At 37.5% G+C, this 20,458-nt stretch overlaps 1 protein-coding gene across 3 annotated transcripts in view; it reads left to right on the top strand.

Moving 5' to 3' along the window:
• Positions 1 to 20,458, top strand: part of FCHSD2 (FCH and double SH3 domains 2) — a 290,391-nt gene that overhangs the window by 128,452 nt on the left and 141,481 nt on the right. For all 3 annotated transcript variants that reach the window (XM_004381944.2, XM_023736536.1, XM_023736537.1), the window contains one exon: positions 11,718 to 11,794. In XM_004381944.2, coding sequence (XP_004382001.1) covers positions 11,718 to 11,794 — 77 coding nt within the window. The remainder of the gene's footprint in view (positions 1 to 11,717; positions 11,795 to 20,458) is intronic.

Genomic DNA, 20,458 nt, shown 5'->3' with positions numbered 1-20,458 from the left:
AGGAAAGAAAAGATATGGAAACCACTTAGAAAGCTACTGCAGTATCCTGGTAGAGATGGTGATAGTTTGAACTGTGGAGGAGACATGGGAGGTAGAGAGAAACCAGATTTATTACAAATATATTTAGCAGAGAAAACTTGACATGGTTGGTGGTGGTCTACTATGTATTCTTCTAGAAGTTTTATAGTTTTGTGTTTTACATTTAGGTCTATGAACCATTTTGAGTTAATAAGTTGTGAGGTATGTGGCAAGGTTCTTTTTTTTCCTCCTCCGTACGGTCATCCAGTTGTTGCAGCACCATTTGTTGAAAAGACTATCCTTTCTCCATTGAATTGCTTTTGCATCTTTGTCAATAATCAGTCGACTGCTTTTGTGGGTATATTTCTGGCCTCCCTGTTCTGTTCCATTGATATATGTGTGTCTCCTTTTGCCAATACCACACTGTCTTGATTACTGTGTAGCTTTTCTAGTATGCTTTCAAACTGGGTAAGGTAAGTCCTCTGACTTTGTTCCTATTTTTTAGAGTTGTTTGGGCTGTCATAGTACCTTTCCCTTTCTACGTACATTTTAGAATCACTCTCCATCATATATGATGCTAGCTGTAGTATTTTTCGTATGTATTCTTTATTTGATTAAGGATATTTCCTGGTATTCATGGGGTTTTTTTTTGATTTTTTATTATGAATGGGTGTTAAATTTCTTCTTTTTATTCTATGTTTAGTCCTCAAATCAAATAGGATAGGCATTTAAAATGTCAGTAAATTTTGTTTCTTACATAACTAATTTAAATAAAATTCTTATTTTTGATGAAAAGGAAAGGGCTAAAATATGATTTTAATGTTTAATACATTATAAATAATATGAAGGAGGCCTGGTGGCACAGTGGTTAAGCGCTTGACTGCTAACTGAAAGGTCAATGGTTCAAACCCACCGGCCGCTCCGCAGGAGAAAGATACAGCAGTATGCTTCCATAAAGATTACAGCCTTGGAAACTCTGTTCTGTACAGCCACTATGAGTCAGAATCGACTCGACGGCGATGGGTTATATATAACATGAGATTAATATTTAAATTAGTAGAAAAGTAAGTAAAGGGAATTATTATGTAATTTAAAGTAATAAACTAATTGACTTCTGTATTTACGTCAAATATAAGTATATACTACACAAAACAATGAAAAATATTTCAGAACTTTCCTTAAGGATGAGGGTGAGGTTCTCTATTGCTATTAAAGTCGTTTAATAATAGTAAAGAAATTCACTGTATAATATACATCAGTTTAAGAAGTATTCAGCTTGTGCAGTGGACTTGTTAATTTTTAAAAAATCGTTTGCGTAACAGTAGGCATTTCATGACAGAAAGGTATAGTATATAAAGAAGTGGTTTCCTAAAGTTTTAAATACTCATCTGATGGCAAGCCTCTAGTAATTTTGAGTATCAGTTTCTCTGTATGCTGGGGGCAAGAAATGGATACAGAATAACCTGTGCCTGAGACATACAGCACACTTCTGCTCAGCTTGCTGTGGTAAATGGGCCAAAGGTTAAGCTATCAGTCCATTTCCCAGTGTCTACTCAACAGTGACTTTCTTTGTGTTGCTTCACTTGTTAGAGCAATACAGCAACTGTTATTGAGAGGTTAAACAAAGAAAGTCTTACATCAGACACTGATGACTTTTTATAAAGTTGGAATAGGATGTTATTGGATGTTCCAAGAGTATCTTTATAGTACATCTGGAAGCCACTACTCCAGATTGAACAGCATTGGAAATCAAACTAACATATAAATCAGTGATGCTCAAGTAAATATAAATAAATATACATCTAGTGAATGAATTTTAGGGAGTAATGCTGGAGACATTTTAAAAAGTAACACTTTTTGAAAATTATAAACTGTAATTTTGTTTTTCTTAGCAAATTAATTGTGATGGATTTTGTTTTATATATAAATTTTTTAAAATCTATTTTTACTCATCATATGTAGCTGTAAACATAAAGTGTAAGAGAAACCAGTTGACTTAAATACAGAATGCTTTTGGGGGCATGAAATGTTACTTAGGACCTTTCCTATAATGGTCACAGAGTATTTCTTGAGCATCCATACAGATTAGATCTTGAACAGCTGCATAGAAGTCATGATTTCTGCCTCTGTGAACTAACTTGAATAAAGTCTTTCATCTAAAGTTCTCACTGTTGGTCTATTTCATGAATCCCTCATCTCATCTCTGAGGGGCTCATTCAGTTTAATACAGTTCTGCTTTGTGGTTTAGAGCTCTAGAAATTGCTGTTTTAACTTATAATGCACAAAAAGTTAAGTTAAAGCCATTTCAGGTTTTTTAAAAGAATTACATAAAACCTACTTGAAAGTGATGTATTTTGAAAAGAGTTAGAATGATAACTTGGGATTCTAGTTCAAACTTAACTAGTAATGAACTGTGTGATCTTAAGTTGGTTATATACATCCTTTTAGTGTCCAGTTTCCCTGTGATTGTAACAACACTTTAAAAAGTTAAGGGAAATACATAAAACAAAATGGAACTAATGAGGCACAGTAGTCCAGGGACAAGGACTATAAGGCAGGAGGGGACAGGAAAGCTGGAGATAGGGAACCCAAGGTTGAGAAAGGACAGTGTTGACATGTCATGGGGTTGTTAACCATTGCATAGGGCAGTATGTGTACTAACTGTTTAATAAGAAACTCTTTGTTCTGCAAACCTTCATTTAAAGTACAAAAAAAAAAAAGGGATTATCAATCTGAGATGAAATTGACAACAGCAACTCAAAAGTTTGATGGAAAGTCTAGGGGATAGTGAGTTGAAGATAATAGTGATGGAATAATTTGGAAAAGGATAGTGAGAATAGCAGCACAACTGGAAGAATGTAATCAGTGTCACTGAATTATACATATAGAAAATTTTGAAGTGGTGTATCTTTGGCTATGTATATTTTCAGCAAAAAAAAAAGGTCCTTCAAGGTCGAGAAGGGAGAATGTTGACATGTCGTGGGGTTGTTAACCAGTGTCATAAAACAATATATATACTGACTGCTTAATAAGAAGCTTTGTTCTGTAAACCTTCATCTAAAGTACAATAAAAAAAAATCAACTTACGGCAACATGGCACTCTAGGCAGAAGCACCACGCCGTCCCTCCGCAGCAAAGTTCCAAAAAACTGAGCCAGACAGAGAAAACAGCAATCCTGAAATCCTAAACATCAAATGAAGAGATAAAGAACTCAGTCAAGCACCAAATGGAATAAGAAACTGACAGAACAGACAGTGAGGAGACATATATGAAGAGGTCCCCTATCAGCTAACGTAGTGTGGATCTGCCATCTTGGACTCCTATCAGAGGCCAGCAAATAGTGGGTATGAGAAAGCAGCTTCACAGAGCTTCCAGCAGGAGACAGAACAACCGGTAAACAACGATAGACACTTTCCCACCCACCGCCCTTATTCACCCCCCACTCGGCCTCCTCTGCTTCCTGCGGCCACAGTCTCTTGGCAGGGAAGCACCGGCTGCTTGAATTCCACCCGCCCGCACTGGCCAACTCCCTGAGTGCCATTTGTTTGCTGCTGCTGTTGCTTTTTTCCACTTCTTTTGATTTCTTCCTTACCTCTCACCACCTCCCCCTCCTTTTGCTCAAATACATGGCCCCATGCGCCATCTTTGCTTCCTTCTGAGGGGCTGTGCAGCTCCATTCGAGTGTGGAACTGCTTCCCGGTCCATGCTGCCACGCTGGTGGGATCCTGGGTCTTTTGTTTACAAGTTTGTTCGTTTTCAATTATTTGTTTTCTTTTTCTTTTCTTGAGTTGAGAGCCCATTCTGGTCAGACAGTGCTGTGCGGCTTGGGACCTACCCCCTTAGCTTGTACAGACACGCAGAGGGATCCCTGAGTGCGTTTCTTTTTTCGTGGTATTTTTTTCTGTTTTTTTGGGGGAGGTTTCTTTTTCTTTTTTTAATTTGTTTTGTTTTCTTTTCCCTCTTTTTCCCTTTTTGTCTTTCTTCTTTACTCAGTTTCTCATCTCCCTATACCTTTCTTCTCTTCCTGTCCTGTGGATACCTGCTGTTGAATGCCTCTGTGCCTCCTAGCCAGTCTGTACGTCAACACCTGGGAAAAACTTCCCCAGACCTCATAGCCTCACTGGTGGGATCCCTGGGAGCTTTGCTGTTCTTTTTTCTTTCTAATTTTTATTTGTTCATTCTTTTCTTTTTTTCTTCTTCTTCCCCTTTTTGTTTTTCTCCATTTCATAGTCTCTCATCTCTCCTCAACAATGGCAAGCTCCCCTAGCACTCTTTTTCATTTGTTTGTGTGTTTTTGGCTCATGTTCCTCTCACCTCTCTCCCATACCCATCTTAGCTCCACACATCACAATCTCCCCACTCCATCTGCCCTACCTGCACCGTGTGCTTAACATCATACCACCAAACAGCACAGGTACAGCCTACCGGAACTTGCCCTGCACTGATTGCCAACCTGCCCTGGTGGCTGTAAGTGCCACAAACAACCCATCCCAGCAACTCCTCTTCAGCTAGACCTGCCCTGCCATACCATATCTGAGTGACTGACTCTGCCAGTTGGAGAAGGAGGCGAAAAGTATTGTGCCCACAGACGAGCAAACAACAAAGAACACACAGCCCATCTGCTCAGACATAGCCAAATAAAAAAAACAAAACAGGATGAAACAAACAAATGTATAATCAATAAATGATAAAAATACTGAATGCCCTGAAGACAGCACACAATATCAAAACATTTACAAAAACAAGACAGGATGGTTCCAGTAGGTGTCCAAAATAAAATACCAGATAACTTTCCAGTAGAAGAAAAGGCACTAGAACTACCTGATAGGGAATTCAAATCTCTAATACTCAGAATTATCCAAGAGTTGAAGCAAAAAGCAGACAAAAATGAGTAAAAAATAGACAAATTCATGGAAAGTACAGACAGAAAAATGGAAGAATTTAGGAAAATAATGCAGGAACAAAGTGCCAAAATAAATTCACAACTAGAATTTTAAAAAAAAACAACAATTACAAATCCAAGAGATAAACAACAAGATTTCAGAAATGGACAGTGTCATAGAAGGGCTGAGGAGCAGATTTGAAACGGTGGAAGACAGGATCAGCAGAATTGAAGACAAACACTTGGATACAACACTGTTTGAGGAAAACTCAGAAAAAAGAACAAAGAAAAATGAAGACACCCTGAGAATTATGTGGGATACAATCAAAAGCAAAAATCGGCAAGTGATCAGAGTTCCAGAAAAGGGGGAGAAAACAGAAAGCACAGAGGATCATTGAAGAATTGCTGACAGATAACTTCCCCAATATCATGAAAGATGAAAAGCTGACCATCATAGAAGCTCAACGAACCCCATACAGGATAGACCCCAAAAGAAAATCACCCACGCATATTAAAATCGCACTCACTAAAACCAAAGACAAAGAATCCTGAGAGCAACTCAAGAAAACAAAAAGTCACATACAGAGGAGAAGCAATAAGACTAAGCTCAGATTATTCAGCAGAAACCATGCAGGGAAGAAGGCAATGGGATGACATATATAAAACCTTGAAAGAAAAAATTGCCCGCCAACAATAATATATTCCTGCAAAACTCTGATTCAAATATGATGGTGAAATTAGGTCATTTCCAGATAAACAGAAATTAAGGGACTATGTAAAAACCAAAGCAAACTTAGGAGACTTGTTAAAGGAAGTCCTTCGATCTGAGAACAAACAATATCAGACCACAGGTTGCGTTTAGGACACAGGATTGTACTAGCCAGATACCAACCTAGGAAATGAACTCTTAAGGACTATGCAAAACCAAAAGAATTACAAAAGGGAACCAGAGAGGTTAATCTGTAAATGAAAACAACATCAGAACGATAAAAGAGGGAATAAACGGTGTAGGTATAGAACCTTGTAATGCAGAGGAAGTCGAGCGATACCAAGTAATAATAGACTGGTTCAAATCTAGGTAGATAAGGGTAAACTTCACGGTAACCACAAAGAAAGTTAACAAACCTACTCATCAAAATAAAGAAGAAAAACAGAAAGTCTCAGTAAAAACAAAACCTACAAAAACAAAAGAAATGAAAAAAAAAATCCACAAACAAAAGGAACTCAACACAGGAGAGTCAGAGGAACAAAACTGGAGGAGGACATTATGCTGACTGAAATAAGTCAATCACAAAAGGACAAATATTGTATGAGACCTCTACTGTATAACTCATGTAAAAGTTTACACACAAAAAGAAACAATCTTCATTGGTTACGAGGGATGAGAGGAGTGGAGGGGAACTAAATAGATAAGTGATAACTTTGGTGAAGGGTAAGACAGTACGCATTACTCGGGAAGCCAGCACAACGTGTACAAGGAAAGGTCACGGAAGCTCCATAGATACTTCCAAACTCCCTGAGGGACTGAGTTGCTGGGCAGAGGGCTGTGGGGACCATGGTCTCTGGGAGCATCTAGCTCAATTGGCATAACACAGCTTGTAAAGACAATGTTCTACATTCTACCTTGGTGAGTAGTGTCTGGGTTCTTAGAAGCCTGTGAGCAGCCATCTAACATACTCCACTGGTCTCACCCCTTCGGGAGCAAGGGAGAAGGAAGAGAACAAGATACAAGGAAAAGATTAGTCCAAGGGCTAATGGACCACAGCTACCACGGCCTCCACCAGACTGAGCCCAGCACAGCTTCATGGTGCCCAGCTACCACCACTGACTGCTCTGACCAGGATCACAATAGAGGGTCCTGGACAGAGCTGGAAAAGGATCTAGAACTGAATTCTAACTCACAAAAAAAAAAAAAAAGACCATATTTACTGGCCTGACAGACTGGAAAAACCCTGAGAGTATGGCCCCCAGACACCGTTTTGGCTCAGTGGTGAAGCCCCTCCCGAAGTTCACCGTTCAGCCGGGGATTGGACAGCCTCATAAAACAAAACAGGACTAATGAGGCACAGCAGTCGAGGAACAAGGACTAGAATGCAGGAGGGGACAAGAAAGCTGGTGATAGGGAACCCAAAGTTGAGAAGGGACAGTGTTGACATGTCATGGGGTTGTTAACCATTGTCATAGGGCAATATGTGTACTGTTTAATGAGAAACTATTCTGCAAACCTTCATCTAAGGTACAAATAAAAAAAAGAATTATCTATATGAGATCAAATTGACAACCGCAACTCAAAAGGTTTGATGGGAAGCCTAGGGGACAGTCAGTTGAAGATAATGGTGATGGAATAATTTGGAAAAGGATAGTGAGAATAGCAGCACAACTGGAAAAATGTAATCGATGTCACTGAATTGTACATGTAGAAACTTTGAAAATTTTGTAACTTTGTCTATGTATATTTTCACCGAAAATAAAAAGGTCCTCAAGGTCGAGAAGGGAGAGTGTTGACATGTCGTGGGGTTGTTAACCAATGTCATAAAACAATATCTGACTGTTTAATGAGAAACTATTTGTTCTGTAAACCTTCATCTAAAGTACAATAAAAAAATTTTTTTAAAAAGTAAAATAAAAAATTTAAAAAAATTAAGGGAAATAAATGTGCAGATGTGCTGCTTAATTTGCTTTGTATAAATTTAGAGCACTGTCTTTCTGCCTTCTTAGTCCTACTCATCATCCGAGGCTCATATGATGTCCCATGTTTTGTGTGAAGTATCTGCAACCACTTTAATAGTGATCAAGCTGAAAAAGTCACTGTCGTATCATTTAAATGTGACTTGTTAAGAAAATATCTGATCATTTCCTCATCTGAGTACTTATGTTACATTTGGCCACTTCTTTGTTAATTATCCATATGTTACCTCCGTTTTTATATGCATACGACTGTACTTCTTATTCCTCTCTACACATTGTGAGGTCTTTGAATTCAGGGACGTTGGCTTATTTGAGCCTTTACAAAACTTAATGTGTAATGCCTTATACATATAGAATAAACTTCTGCTCATTTTTATTTCATTGCTTTGGAATATCCACATACATGTTCTCTTCTGGTAGTGTGAATGATCAAATTTGACTGTAATTTTCCTAAGAAACTTTATATTAAAACCATAGAAGGTTTTGGTCATGATGGTCATAATCTTAGAAGTCTGGTGCAGTCTTTTTCTTTGAGGATATGAAAATTAGGAACGAGAGAAATTTTGATCCAAAGATTTCTAACTCAAAATGGCAAAAAGAATTTGAGGTATTATGAATTAGAAATAGAATAATGTAGGTGTAATTTTTTTATTCAGTCAGTGGATATTATTGGCATCAACCAAATGCTAGACTGTTTGTTGGGAGTATAGTGATTTAAAAAAAAAAAAAGAAAAGACAGACTCCTTACCTGATGGAGTTTATAGTCAGTAAGCAGACAAAACAATTTAAATCAGACAGTAACAGTGTAATAAGGATTATGAATAAATAGGGTAGTGTGAGAAAGTTTAACTCTGGAAGGTGAGCTACTTTGTATACAGTGATTAGAAAAGGCCTTTCTGAGAATGATACAAACTAAGACTTAAAGGATGAGAAAGTGCCTAGATTGTGGTCTCTAAATATGGTTTCTTTCTAAAAGGAATCGGGATCCCTTGGAAAAATAGCTTATCGCAGTTCTGGGACAGGAACTGTAAAAGAAAACAAACTATCAAAAGTCTATTGTGATCATAATGTGGGAGCCAACTTGAAGGAGCTCCACATACCACAATTGTGACAAATATAGCATCAAAAAATAATTTCTGCAATTAATTGAAATACATCAGTTGTTTAAAATCTATGAGTTCATAATGTGACTTTAAAAATTCCTCATTGTTCACCTTTGGACCAGTTTGGAAAACTGGACAATAAAGGGAATTAATAGAGTATTTTTTCTAATTTTCCTCTAAGAACCGTACCTCAGGGTAACCAAATAGTTCAGAAAAGATAGTTTTTTATATTAGAATTCCAGCTAATAAACGCAGAAGGAATGACAAAACTATTATATTAACACTTTTCAACCCTTAATGAAATGCAACGTCTAGGCAATGAAACTTTTCACATTTTCCTATATATACTTCTGAATATTTTGTTAGGAAATTTAAAAATCACCTTTAAAATGAGGAGAGTGAAGATTCAACAGGTTGGAATGGGAGTGGTGAGATATTTCATGCAGTGAAAATAGTATGAACAAGATGTAGAAGTAAAAAAATAGTGGCCATACATGGGGAACATTTAGTAGTTGGGTTCCACAAACTACAGGGTATGTAAGTGGAAGTATTATGGATATATAGTTATATGTGAGTTCTGAGAACACACAGCATCTGGAAATGGTAAAACCGAACTGTAGCCAAGTTCAGGAGGAACCTGAGATTCAAAGGAACTTCTCTACAGTTTCTGCTGCCTTTTGGACTCATTGAAATAATGATAAACAGTCAACAATGGATTTAATTAAGCCAAATTAATTTGGCAGAAGACCTTAGTAGAAAGGTACCATCTATGGACTGAAGCACTGATTTTACTTGAACAGCTTCTGATTAAAGCAGTCAGTCAGTTAATTAATATGATTGTTCTTCATTTCAACATTATCATGGATTGAATTATCTCCCCCCAACAATGTGTGTATCGATTTAGCTAGGCAATGATTCCCAGTATTGTGTGGTTGTCCTCCATTTTGTGATTGTAATTTTACATTAAAGAGGTGGGATTGTAACACCTTTACTAAGGTCCCATCCCTGCTGCAACGTAAAGGGTGTTTCCCTGGGGTATGGCCTGCACCACCTTTTATCTTCTTGCAAGAGTTAAGAGGAAAGGGAAGCAAGCAGAGAGTTGAGGACCTCATACCACCAAGAAAGCAGTGCTGGGAGCAGAAACGTCCTTTGTACCCAGAGACCTTGTGCAGAGAAGCTCCTAGTCTGGGGGAAAATTGATGAAAAGGCCAACAGAGAGAAAGCCTTCTCCTGGAGCTGATGCCCTGAATTTGGACTTTTAGGCTACTTTACTGTGAGGAAATAAATTTCTCTCTGTTAAAGCCATCCACTTGTGATATTTCTGTACAGCAGCACTAGATGACTAAGACAAGCATCTTTATTCTTTTTAAAGTTGCACATACAGAGATAAGTATCCCAAAGTTAATGACTTCTATATCCATTATGCTGGGCCCTGTTATAGTGTTAGGGCGCCATATATGTTCTCATCTAAAAATAATATGTCATGTATTCATAGTGATTAGTTTGACTTCACTTCCCAACAAAATGGTTTTCTCTCTTCAAATCATCACAGCCATACTACCTATTACAGATAAATATTCTGTTTGGTCCAAATTTAGTTTACATGAATAATAGTAAGTGGGAGAACAGGATACAAGGGAAAGATGAGTCCGAAGGACTAATGGAACACAGCTCCCGAGGCCTCCACCAGACTGAGTTCAGTACAGCTAGATGGTGCCCGGCTACCACCACTGCCTGCTCTGACTGGGATCACGACAGAGGGTTCTGGACAGAGCTGGAGAAGGATGTAGAACAAAGTTCTAACTCACAAAAAAAAGACCAGATTTACTGGCCTAAAGGAGACTGGAGAAACCCTGAGAGTATGACCCCCAGACACCCTTTCAGCTCAGTGGTGAAGTCACTTCCGAGGTTCACCGTTCAGCTGGGGAGTGGACAGTCCCATGGAACCAAATGGGACTAATGAGGCACATCAGTCCAGGGATAGGGACTAGAAGGCAGAAGGGGACAGGAAAGCTGGTGATAGGGAACCCAAGGTTGAGTAAGGATAGTGTTGATGTGTTGTAAGGTTGTTAATCATTGTCATAGGGCAACACGTGTACTGTTTAATGAGAAACTATTTTGTTCTGTAAACCTTCGTCTAAAGTGAGAGTAGCAGCACAACTGGAAGAGCGTAGTCGATGTCACTGAACTGGGCATGTAGAAATTTTTGAAATGGTGTATCTTTGGCTATGTGTATTTTCACCAAAAAAAAAAAAGGAAGAGAAGGGAGAGGGTTGACATGTCGTAGGGTTGTTAACCAATGTCATAAAACAATATGTGTACTACTGTTTCATGAGAAACTATTTGTTCTGTAAACCTTCATCTGAAGTATAATTAAAAAAAAAAAAATAGTAAGTGGGTGTATTTCTCTGTAAAACTAATTTTATCATTTGAAATTATTTATGCTATCGTATTATTTTAAAAGGGAAGAAAAAATAACCCTTAAAATCTGTCTTGAGAATTACTAGCATGAAACAGCACCAAGGTTTGTTCGTTAATTTTACAAGCTAATATATATGTGTCTACTCCAAGTCGAATGTGTGTTTTTGCCTTTCCTGGTATATGAGAGTTAGGCTGCTGGGATGTAGAGATGCAGTACATGCCAAAGCAGAGGAACAGTGGGAAGCTGAGATGTCAGGCTATGTAATCAGAGCTCTGTGGAGGTGAACATCAACTGTGTTCCCTATGACGTACTAGAGGCAGTTTGTTTTTTTGCTGGTCAAATAATTTGGTGAAATGAGAAGCAAATTAATTAAGTTTCAATTTTCTTATCCTTATACTTACCCTTTCCCTAAAATGGAGACAAGAGAGGACTATGTCAATAATAAAACAAGGTTGTAGGTTTCTACCATTATTATTGATTCTTTACTTCTGAACCAAATTATAAATTTGGAAAGATAGAATTTCTAAGTTATGTATTTTAAGGAAAAGAGCCTCTTTTATACCCTAATACTTATTTTAGAATATATATATATATATTTTAACAGGGTATCCAGAAGTTGGCTAGTCAATACCTGAAGAGAGATTGGCCTGGAATAAAAGCTGATGATCGGAATGATTACAGGTAACTTAATACATAGTTCTTGCCCATTTTCTTTAAAAATAGTTCCACTCAGAGCTGTGTCTCATATAGGTAATATAGACTCCCGTTTTTTTGTTTGTTTGTTTGTTTTTAATTTTCTTCTTTCCTCTGCTATGTTTTTAGACATAATTTCAAAATTATCAATTTTTTTTGCATTCTACAATACATACAGATAATCTGTATAAAATAGATCATTGTCACATGTCTTAAATCAAGATTACATTTGTTTAATTAATTAACAGCCACATATGGGAATTTAAAGAAAGTAGATGACAATTGAATACAGATTGTTTCCTCGGTGACCTATGAATGAAATATATTATTTTGATAACAATGAAACAAGGTCATAGTATTCTACCATGATCATTGATTCTTTACTTCTAAAACAAATTCTAAATTTGGAAAAACGGGGTTTTGTGAGCATAGGGTAAACTAGTTTCTAATTAATATATTTTAAGGAAAAGAGCTTCCTTTATTTCACAATACTTCTTTTAGAAAGATATATATTTTAAATATCATATGTACTACACCTACTCCTTACTTATCGATTATCTCATTATTCAACGTTTCGCACTTATGACAATAGTAAAAAATCTACTATCTGACTATTTTGTGCATGACAACGTGTGTCTGGCAGTAACAACACCAAGGTTTGGGGCAAAAGTAATGCTGGCTGTAATGATTAAGGTTATATGTCGCCTTGGCTGGACCGTGGTTCTCAGTGATTTGGCAGGTATGTAATGATGTAGTCATGATCTGTTTTCTTGTGATCTGATGTGGTCATCCTCTATTTTCGCATAATGCCTATTTTTGTATAATGACCTGGTCTTTGACCTAACTATGTCAGTAAGTGAGGAGTGGGTGTATATGTGTGTGTGTGTGTGTGTGTGTGTGTGTGTGTGTGTGTGTGTGTTTTTAAACAGGGTATCCAGAAGTTGGCTAGTCAGTATCCCACATAGATTTTAAAGATAGATGATAATGAAATACAAATTGTTTCCTCAGTTATCTACAGTTATCATAAAAGTATTTGTAGTTTTATTTAGAATTTGATGCTATTTTTGAGGCTAATTTGGAAGTATTTGTTTACTGGCTTTTGTGCTCAGGGTTGTGCTTAGTGTTGGAGGGCATGATCTCAAAGTTTGTAGTCTAGTTGGGATTAAGACTAATACCCATGAAACAGTAGCAGAGAATCCAGGTAATTAAGAACTCAATATTGAAGTGTAAGATTTGGAGTCTGAATATGAAATCAAGTTGCTGAGTTGTTAGAAAAGGCTGATATCATCAGAGAATTTCTTAAGTGGCAAAGGGGCTGGAAAACTGAAGAATATATAAGAAACCCTAATAGTTCTTCACAGTTGCAGGATTGACTGATAACTTGGAAGGTGGCATGATAGCTATAAATAATAAAACCCAAAACCTGTTGCTATTGAGTCGATTATGACTCATAGTGACCCTATAGGACAGAGTGAAACTGCCCCATAGGATTTCCAAGGCTGTAATCTTTACGGAAGCAGACCGCTACAGCTGTCTCCTGCAGAGCAGCTGGTGGATTTGAACCTCTGACCTTTCAGTTAGCAGCCAACTGCCTAACAACTGTGCCACCAGGGCTCCTTGCTATAAACAATAGAACAGTATAAATGTTGTATAGACTATTAAAGCAAAAAACGAAAACAAAAACAGAGGGTTTTTTGTTTGTTTGTTTTTGGTTGACTTCAACCAAGGGGGAATAGACAAAAGATGAAATTCTAGGCAAAGAGAAAAGCAGAGCAAATTTGAGGTGAGAGTGAGCATGACATGTTCAGTATTGCTGATATGAAGAAATCAACCTGATCAGGGAAGAGAATGCTTGTTGGGTATTAAAGAAGGACTTCAATTTGTGGACAGGCAATATTCCAAATGTGTTTGAAATTCAGAATGTATGTTACCAAAGAAATAAGGATAAAAGGCTATGCTTCCAGGCTAGCTTATAAAACCTAACTTTAAAAAGTAATTTAAGCCAATATTTACTAAATTATACCAGGCACTGTGGTAGGAACTTATCTCTCATGGTTATTAAGACAGCCCCATGAGGTAGATAAACATCCTCATTTTACATACTAGGAAACTAAGTCTTGGATCATATGCCTTACTCAAGTTCATAAAACTATTTAAACACTCATTTATTCATTTGTTCATCCTTTACTCATGAGATAGATATGAAATATCTACTACATGCCAGCTGTTATACTAGACTTAAGTATTTGAGAGACTAGTATATGGTCCCTGACCTTAAGGACCTTACAGGAGATAGACATGGTAAACAGTTGCAGTACTGGGTAGTAGTAGAAGTGCATTGGGAGCATGCAGGACACCTAAGGCTTCTAGAGCTGAATCTTAAAGGATGAGCAGACAGTTGGGCAAAAGGATTCTAAACAGTAGTAACAGTTTAAAGACATAGAGTCATTAGAAAATATGAATATTAGGTAATAACGAGCCTTTCAGTATCGTTAGTGTGAAGTATACGGGTTGCAGGGTGAGGGCAGTAGTGGATGTTGAGGATAAATAGGTAAACATCATGAAGAACTTTGCATATCATATTATAGAGTTTCTTTTTTATTTGAAGATAAGAGAGGCTCTTAAGAACTCCCACAAAAGGAATGACATTAACTTCACTTCCGTAATAGTATGAAGATGGGCAAGATGGGCATGAAGAATTTGGAAGGAATAGAATTGCAGGAGTTTAATTCCCCACCATCTCTTGTTTGAACTGTAGAAATTAGGTTGTGGGAGACATTTCAAAAGTATTTAGAAGACTGAAGCTAGAGGACTTATAACTGACAGTTTTGTTTTTTGTGTTCTTCAAATTTGTTCAGAGACAAACTGCAAACACTAGTTTTCTCGGTATCTAAAATAGCTCTTGGCACAAAAACGCACTTGATAAAGATTCACTGACTGAAAGAATGAAGTAGAGAGAGGAAGAGAAGGGATTATAGAATAACTCCCAGGCTTTTTCCTTAGACAGCTGAGAGGAAGGTGGTGCCATTGTAGGAAAAGACAATAGAAAGATCAGGATTGAGGACGAAAGTGGCAATTGCCGATTTTTTTGTTTGTTTAGTTTTAGTTGTTTTAAATTTCCCTCCTAACTTACTTTCGTATTTTTATATGTAGTGGAGCTTTAAAAATTTTTATTCAAGTAACCTATGCTTGTTGTAAAGTAGGTAAACAGTGCAAAAGAATATAGTCGAACTCTAGCCTCATCTTTCCCAAGCCTCTTCCAGTCACACCTCTACTCCCCTAGAGTAATTCCTATTAAAAGCATGTTATGTTTTCCTTTATATTTTTTTATGTGTATGTATACATGCACATACACATTTTTTTTTTTAATTATTGTGCTTCAGGTGAAAGTTTACAGCTCAATTTCTCATTTAAAAATTTATACGCTTACTGTTTTGTGACATTGGTTGCAGTCCCCACAATGTGACAGCACTCTCCCCCTTTCTATCCCAGGTTCCCTGTATCCATTCGACCAGTTCCTGTCCCTTCCTGCCTTCTCATCCTGCTTTTGGACAGGAGCTGCCCATTTGGTCTCATATATCTGATTGAACTAAGAAGCATGTTCCTCACATGTATTATTTTTTGTTTTATGGTCCTGTCTAATGTTTGTCTGAAGAGTAGGCTTCAGGAATGGTTTAGTTCAAGGTTAGCAGAGTGTCCAGGGGCCATAGTTTCAGGGGTTCCTCCAGTCTCTGTCAAGCCATTAAGTCTGGTCTTTTTACATGAATTTGAATTGTGTTCTACATTTTTCTCCTGCTCTGTCTGGGACTCAGTTTTGTTTTTAGCAGAACTGAAATTTTTGTTTATATATGCTTCTGTAAGTAATCGTTTTCTCCCACTTAAGGAATTTATTTAGACATCCTTTCATGCTAGTATGTTCAGGTCCCTCTCATTTTTTTAATGGCTACTTTCGTACCATAGTATGAGTAAACTGTAGTTTTGTTATACATTTCCCTATTGGTAGTTATTTACTTTATTACAGTTGCAAATAATGTTACAGTAAATAACCCACGTATACATATAGGTATATCTTTGTACACTATGAAAGTGTATCTGTAGAGTAAATTCCTAGAGAAGGAAATGCTGGGTCAAAGAAAATAGACATTTAAAATGTTGATGTTGTCAAATTGTCCTTCCTAAACTTTCTATCAATATATTTTACATTTCCTCTAACATTATTTGAAATTGCCCACTTTTTTCTTTTTTTTTTTTTTTTTACCAACAGTGTATGAGATCAGTCTTCTACATTTTTTCCAGTCTGATAATACATGCACCATTACCCCCATTTTCCTGGAAACTAGACTTATGTGACACTACTTTTTCTTGGACCTTTTTTTTTTCTTTAATCTTTGAGGGCAGATTTTCAGTCTTTTCTATGCGAATGTTTCCAAAGTTACCAGCCCTCTAGTGACTCTTCTCAGTAAATTTATCTTTGTCTTTAAAGATTGCCTATGAACTGATTTAGTGATCATATATCTTTATTCACTCTTAAGCTTGAGAATTGAAAAGTCACCTGCCTCCAATCTCATCTTCTTTCTAGATCTCATCTTCTCTTACGTGGAACGTTTAAGTAGCTGCTTCTCTGCCTTTGATCTCACCCTTTCACACTTTCGTTTGCTGCAATGCCAGTAGCTATCTTTATATCTTTGTAAAATAGACCTACTGTCATTCTCCTTCTTGAAAATCTTTATTGTTTCTCTTTGCCAATAGGATGAAATTTAAATTTCTTTTTGTGATATTCAAAGCCATGAGGGAACCTGGCCCCAAAATACTTTCTATCCTCATCTCTAACCATTTCTCCATCTTTTGTCCTTGGTTCCCCAACACTTGGGCACCTCAGCCTGTAGTTGTATTGCACGTCTTATCACACCTCAGCTGGACTGGAATCAGTCTTCCTCTCTGCCTTTACTTCTGGTAGTTAGGCTTAGGATATTCTCCCTTTCTACTAGCAAAAACAACAATAAATAAATGTTTATTTACTAAAACTCTGTGCTCTTATTTAATCTTAGATTATGAACTTAGCACATTTTCTAGAGTCTTCTTGAGATGTGGTAATGGTCAGATGCTGTATTTTTGGGCCTAGGGAAGATCTGTGGTTTTATTTATGTTTTATTTTTGTTTTGTACATTTTGAGATAATTGTAGATTCACATGCAGTTGTAAGAAATACTACAGAGAGAGCCCTTCCACTCTTCACCCAGTTTCCCCCAATGGTAACATCTTGTATAACTATGGTATAATATCACAACTGGAAAATTCATATTAATACAATTCACCAACCTTATTCAGATTTCAGAAGTTTAACATGCACTCATTTGTGTGTGTGTATGTGTGTACCTTAAGTTCTATGCAGTTTTATCTCGTGTAGATTTGTGTGACCGCCAACACAGTCAAGGTATTTGTTGGTTTGTTTTTTAATGAAAAAATCTTTCTGCTAAACTTTTTTCTGGGTCTCTGTTTTCCACTGTGGTATCCATGTAAGAATAGTTCACAGCATAATTTTAACTGGTATATGGATGAACGTTCTATGTATTTTACTAGTTATAACTTAATTTTATAGCAGATGTTATTTGTTTTTCAGTTAGTGATAGGAAGTTGTAAAATACATACATTTTAGTTTAAAAGGTGAGTCAGTTTAACAAGAAAGATAAGAAAATAATGGTACAGGAGGAACTTATACACAGAGGTCTTAGGATCTAGGTAAATACTTATCAGAGTGAAGAGACCCATTTTGATCTTTAGCTTTGTTACTGAGAGCAAGAGTAATCTATGTCAGCAAAAGAGTAGAGGTTTGGGAGCCAGCCAATATGGGTTTCAATCTAGACTCCATCGTGGCATCTTTGCTTCCTCTTGTAAATAGGCACTGAGTGCCTGTTGGGTGAGACTCTGTTCTGGGTGCTGAGGATACAGCAGTGAATAGAGCAAAGTTTCTGTTGAATGGAGCCTGCATTCTAGTGTGGGAAGACAGACAATAAACAAATGAATAATTAAACACATGTCAACTGATGGTAAGTGCTAAGGACAGTAAGCAGTGTAAGGAGAATAGAGAGTATCGGGATGATAGCACTATAATCACTCTGCTGTGTAGAGAGTAGACTTTAGGGGAACAGGGACAGAAGCATAGAGGTCAGTTAGGAGGCTGTTATAGTAGTTTAGGCACGAGATGATGGTGGTTCAAACCAAGGTGGTAACAGTGGAAGAGATAGGCAGTAATCAGATTTCATATATATATTTTAAAAGTCTAACACAGGATGTGAGAGAAAAAGGGAGAATCAATGATGACTGTAGTGTTTTTGGCTTGAGCTACTAGAAGTTGAGAGTAGCTGTCAACCAGATGGAATAGATTACCAGAATATCTGATTTTAGAGAAGTAAAGAATTTGATTTTTACACGTTAGGTTTAAGATGCCTATTAAATATCCAAGTGGGAGATGTTGAGTAGGCAGTTGGGAGTCAGGGAAGATGTCTGGGCTGGAATTATAAATTCAGGAAGAGTCTACATATTGATAGTATTTAAAGCCATGAGACTAGATAAGCTCATCTAAGGAGCGAATTTAGTAGTTAGAGAAGAGAAGCCTGAAGAATGAGCTCTGGGGCACTCCAATATTGACAGGGCAGTAAGATGAGGAGGAGACTAAGAAATAGCCAGTGAAGTAGGAGGAGAACCAAGAGAATAATGCCCTAGAAGCCATGTGAAAAAGGCATTTCAAGAAAGAAGAGGTGATAAACTGGGCCAGTGCTGCTGATAGGTTGAGTAATAGGACCAATACTTGAATTGACTATTGGGATTAGCCACAGGGAGATCTTTTAAGAAATTTGCAAGCAATTTTAGAAGAACTGAGAAAGGCCAACAGGAGAGGAAGTGGAAACAGTAATTTAAGATAATTCTTTCAAGAAATTTTGCTGTAAAAGGGAGCAACAATGGGCGTGGTAGCTGGAGAGAAATGTGGGGTTGATGGAGTGTTGTTTCTTTAGATGGGAGATGCAACGTATTTCTATACTGACGAGAATGAGCCAGTAGAGAAGAAAAAATTGATGTTATAGGAGAAAGCATAATTACTGGATTGATCTTCTTGGGTGAAAGGTAATATAGTATAAATATGAAGGGTTTGCCTGCAAAGCACAGGTGTTCATCCAGGTAATAAGAGGGATGGCAGTGTATGGGTGCAGAAGGCAGGGAGATTGGTAGGTGTGGTGGGAACATGTGGGTAGCATCTTCTAGTAGCTTACTTGTCAGCCGAAAGTGTGGTCATATTAGAGGTATGAAAAGAGAAGGTGGGAAATAATTGTCTGGAAGAGTAGGAGAGTAAACGGACTAGGGGAATATAGGAGGAATGTGGGGTAGCACTAGGGAATACTAGAATTTATTTCTCATGAATTTAAAATGAGACCAGGCAGCATGATTGTGTTTTTTTCCAGCTGTGTTCTTCTGTACAGACTTTGGCATGGTGTAAAGAGAGGTTTGGATTTAACCAAGGTCAGAGCTTGTATATTAGAATGACGAGAAGAGAGCAGGGCAAGGGTGATCAAGGTGTTTGTAAGGGAGTGGTTATAGTGATGGGCCGTGAAGCCTAGGCTGGGTAAGAAGCTAAGAAGGGAAATTCTTAGAGGGGCAAGAGACAGTGGAAAGGAGAGAGGGTCAGAAGGATTATGGGTTCTGATAGAGTTGAATAATTGTTGGAGTCAGGATCCTGAGGGGAGTGAGTCAAAACATAGATGTTGATCAGAGATTGGATGATTGAAAGTGAGCTTAGAGCAGAGGGATATTTATTGGTAATGGCAAAGTCTAGGTTATTACCATGAGAATGCCATATCCTAGTGAATATCCCTGAAAAAATTTCAAAACCTCTCTGAGCCTCACTTTTCTCCTCTGTAAAATGAAGATAATGTTGGAAAGTTGTAGTGAGGATTAAATGATAAGTATAAAATACACAACATAGTGCATAACATGTGAATAGGTCATTAAAAGAATTTGCTTCCTTTCTTTTATAATTTTGTGTCTCATTTCCTGCCTTGAGAAGAATAGCAAAATGCCGTGTATGCTTGATGCTTTTCCTTACCCTCAAAATTGCTTCATGTGAAATCTGGTGAAATAAAATTCTAAAAAAATCACTGTACAAACACATTATTTTTACCCAGTCAGAAGTAAAAACACCACTACCACTAGAACTACCACTATTATGTTAACAAAAAGTATTGTTAGCTCTGCTGTTGAGTTGGCCCTGGACTCATGACAACCCCATGCTCAACAGAACAACATGCTGGCCGATCTTACACCGTCCCCGTGATTTGTTGCAGTAGGACCATTGTGATCCATAGGGTTTTCATCGGCTGATTTTCAGAAGTATATTGCCAGGCCTTTCTTCCTAGTCTTAGTCTGGAAGCTCCACCAAAATTTGTTCAACATCAAAGCAACATGCAAGCCTCCACTGATGGATGGTGGCTGTACATGAGGTGCGTTAGCTGGAATTGAACCCAGGTATCCCACATGGAAGGCAAGAATTCCAACACTTCCCCCAGACACCCTTTTAGCTCTGGTGAAGTTACCTCCGAGGTCCACTGTTCAGCCTGGGAGTGGACAGCCCCGTAAAACCAAATGAGACTAATGAGGTACA

This window comes from Trichechus manatus, unplaced genomic scaffold (genome assembly GCF_000243295.1).
Source record: "Trichechus manatus latirostris isolate Lorelei unplaced genomic scaffold, TriManLat1.0 scaffold00088, whole genome shotgun sequence".
In the NCBI taxonomy this organism is placed as follows: Eukaryota; Metazoa; Chordata; class Mammalia; order Sirenia; family Trichechidae; genus Trichechus; species Trichechus manatus.
The sequence above is the reverse complement of the archived record's forward strand: the minus strand, read 5'-3'. Positions and strand labels throughout refer to the sequence as shown.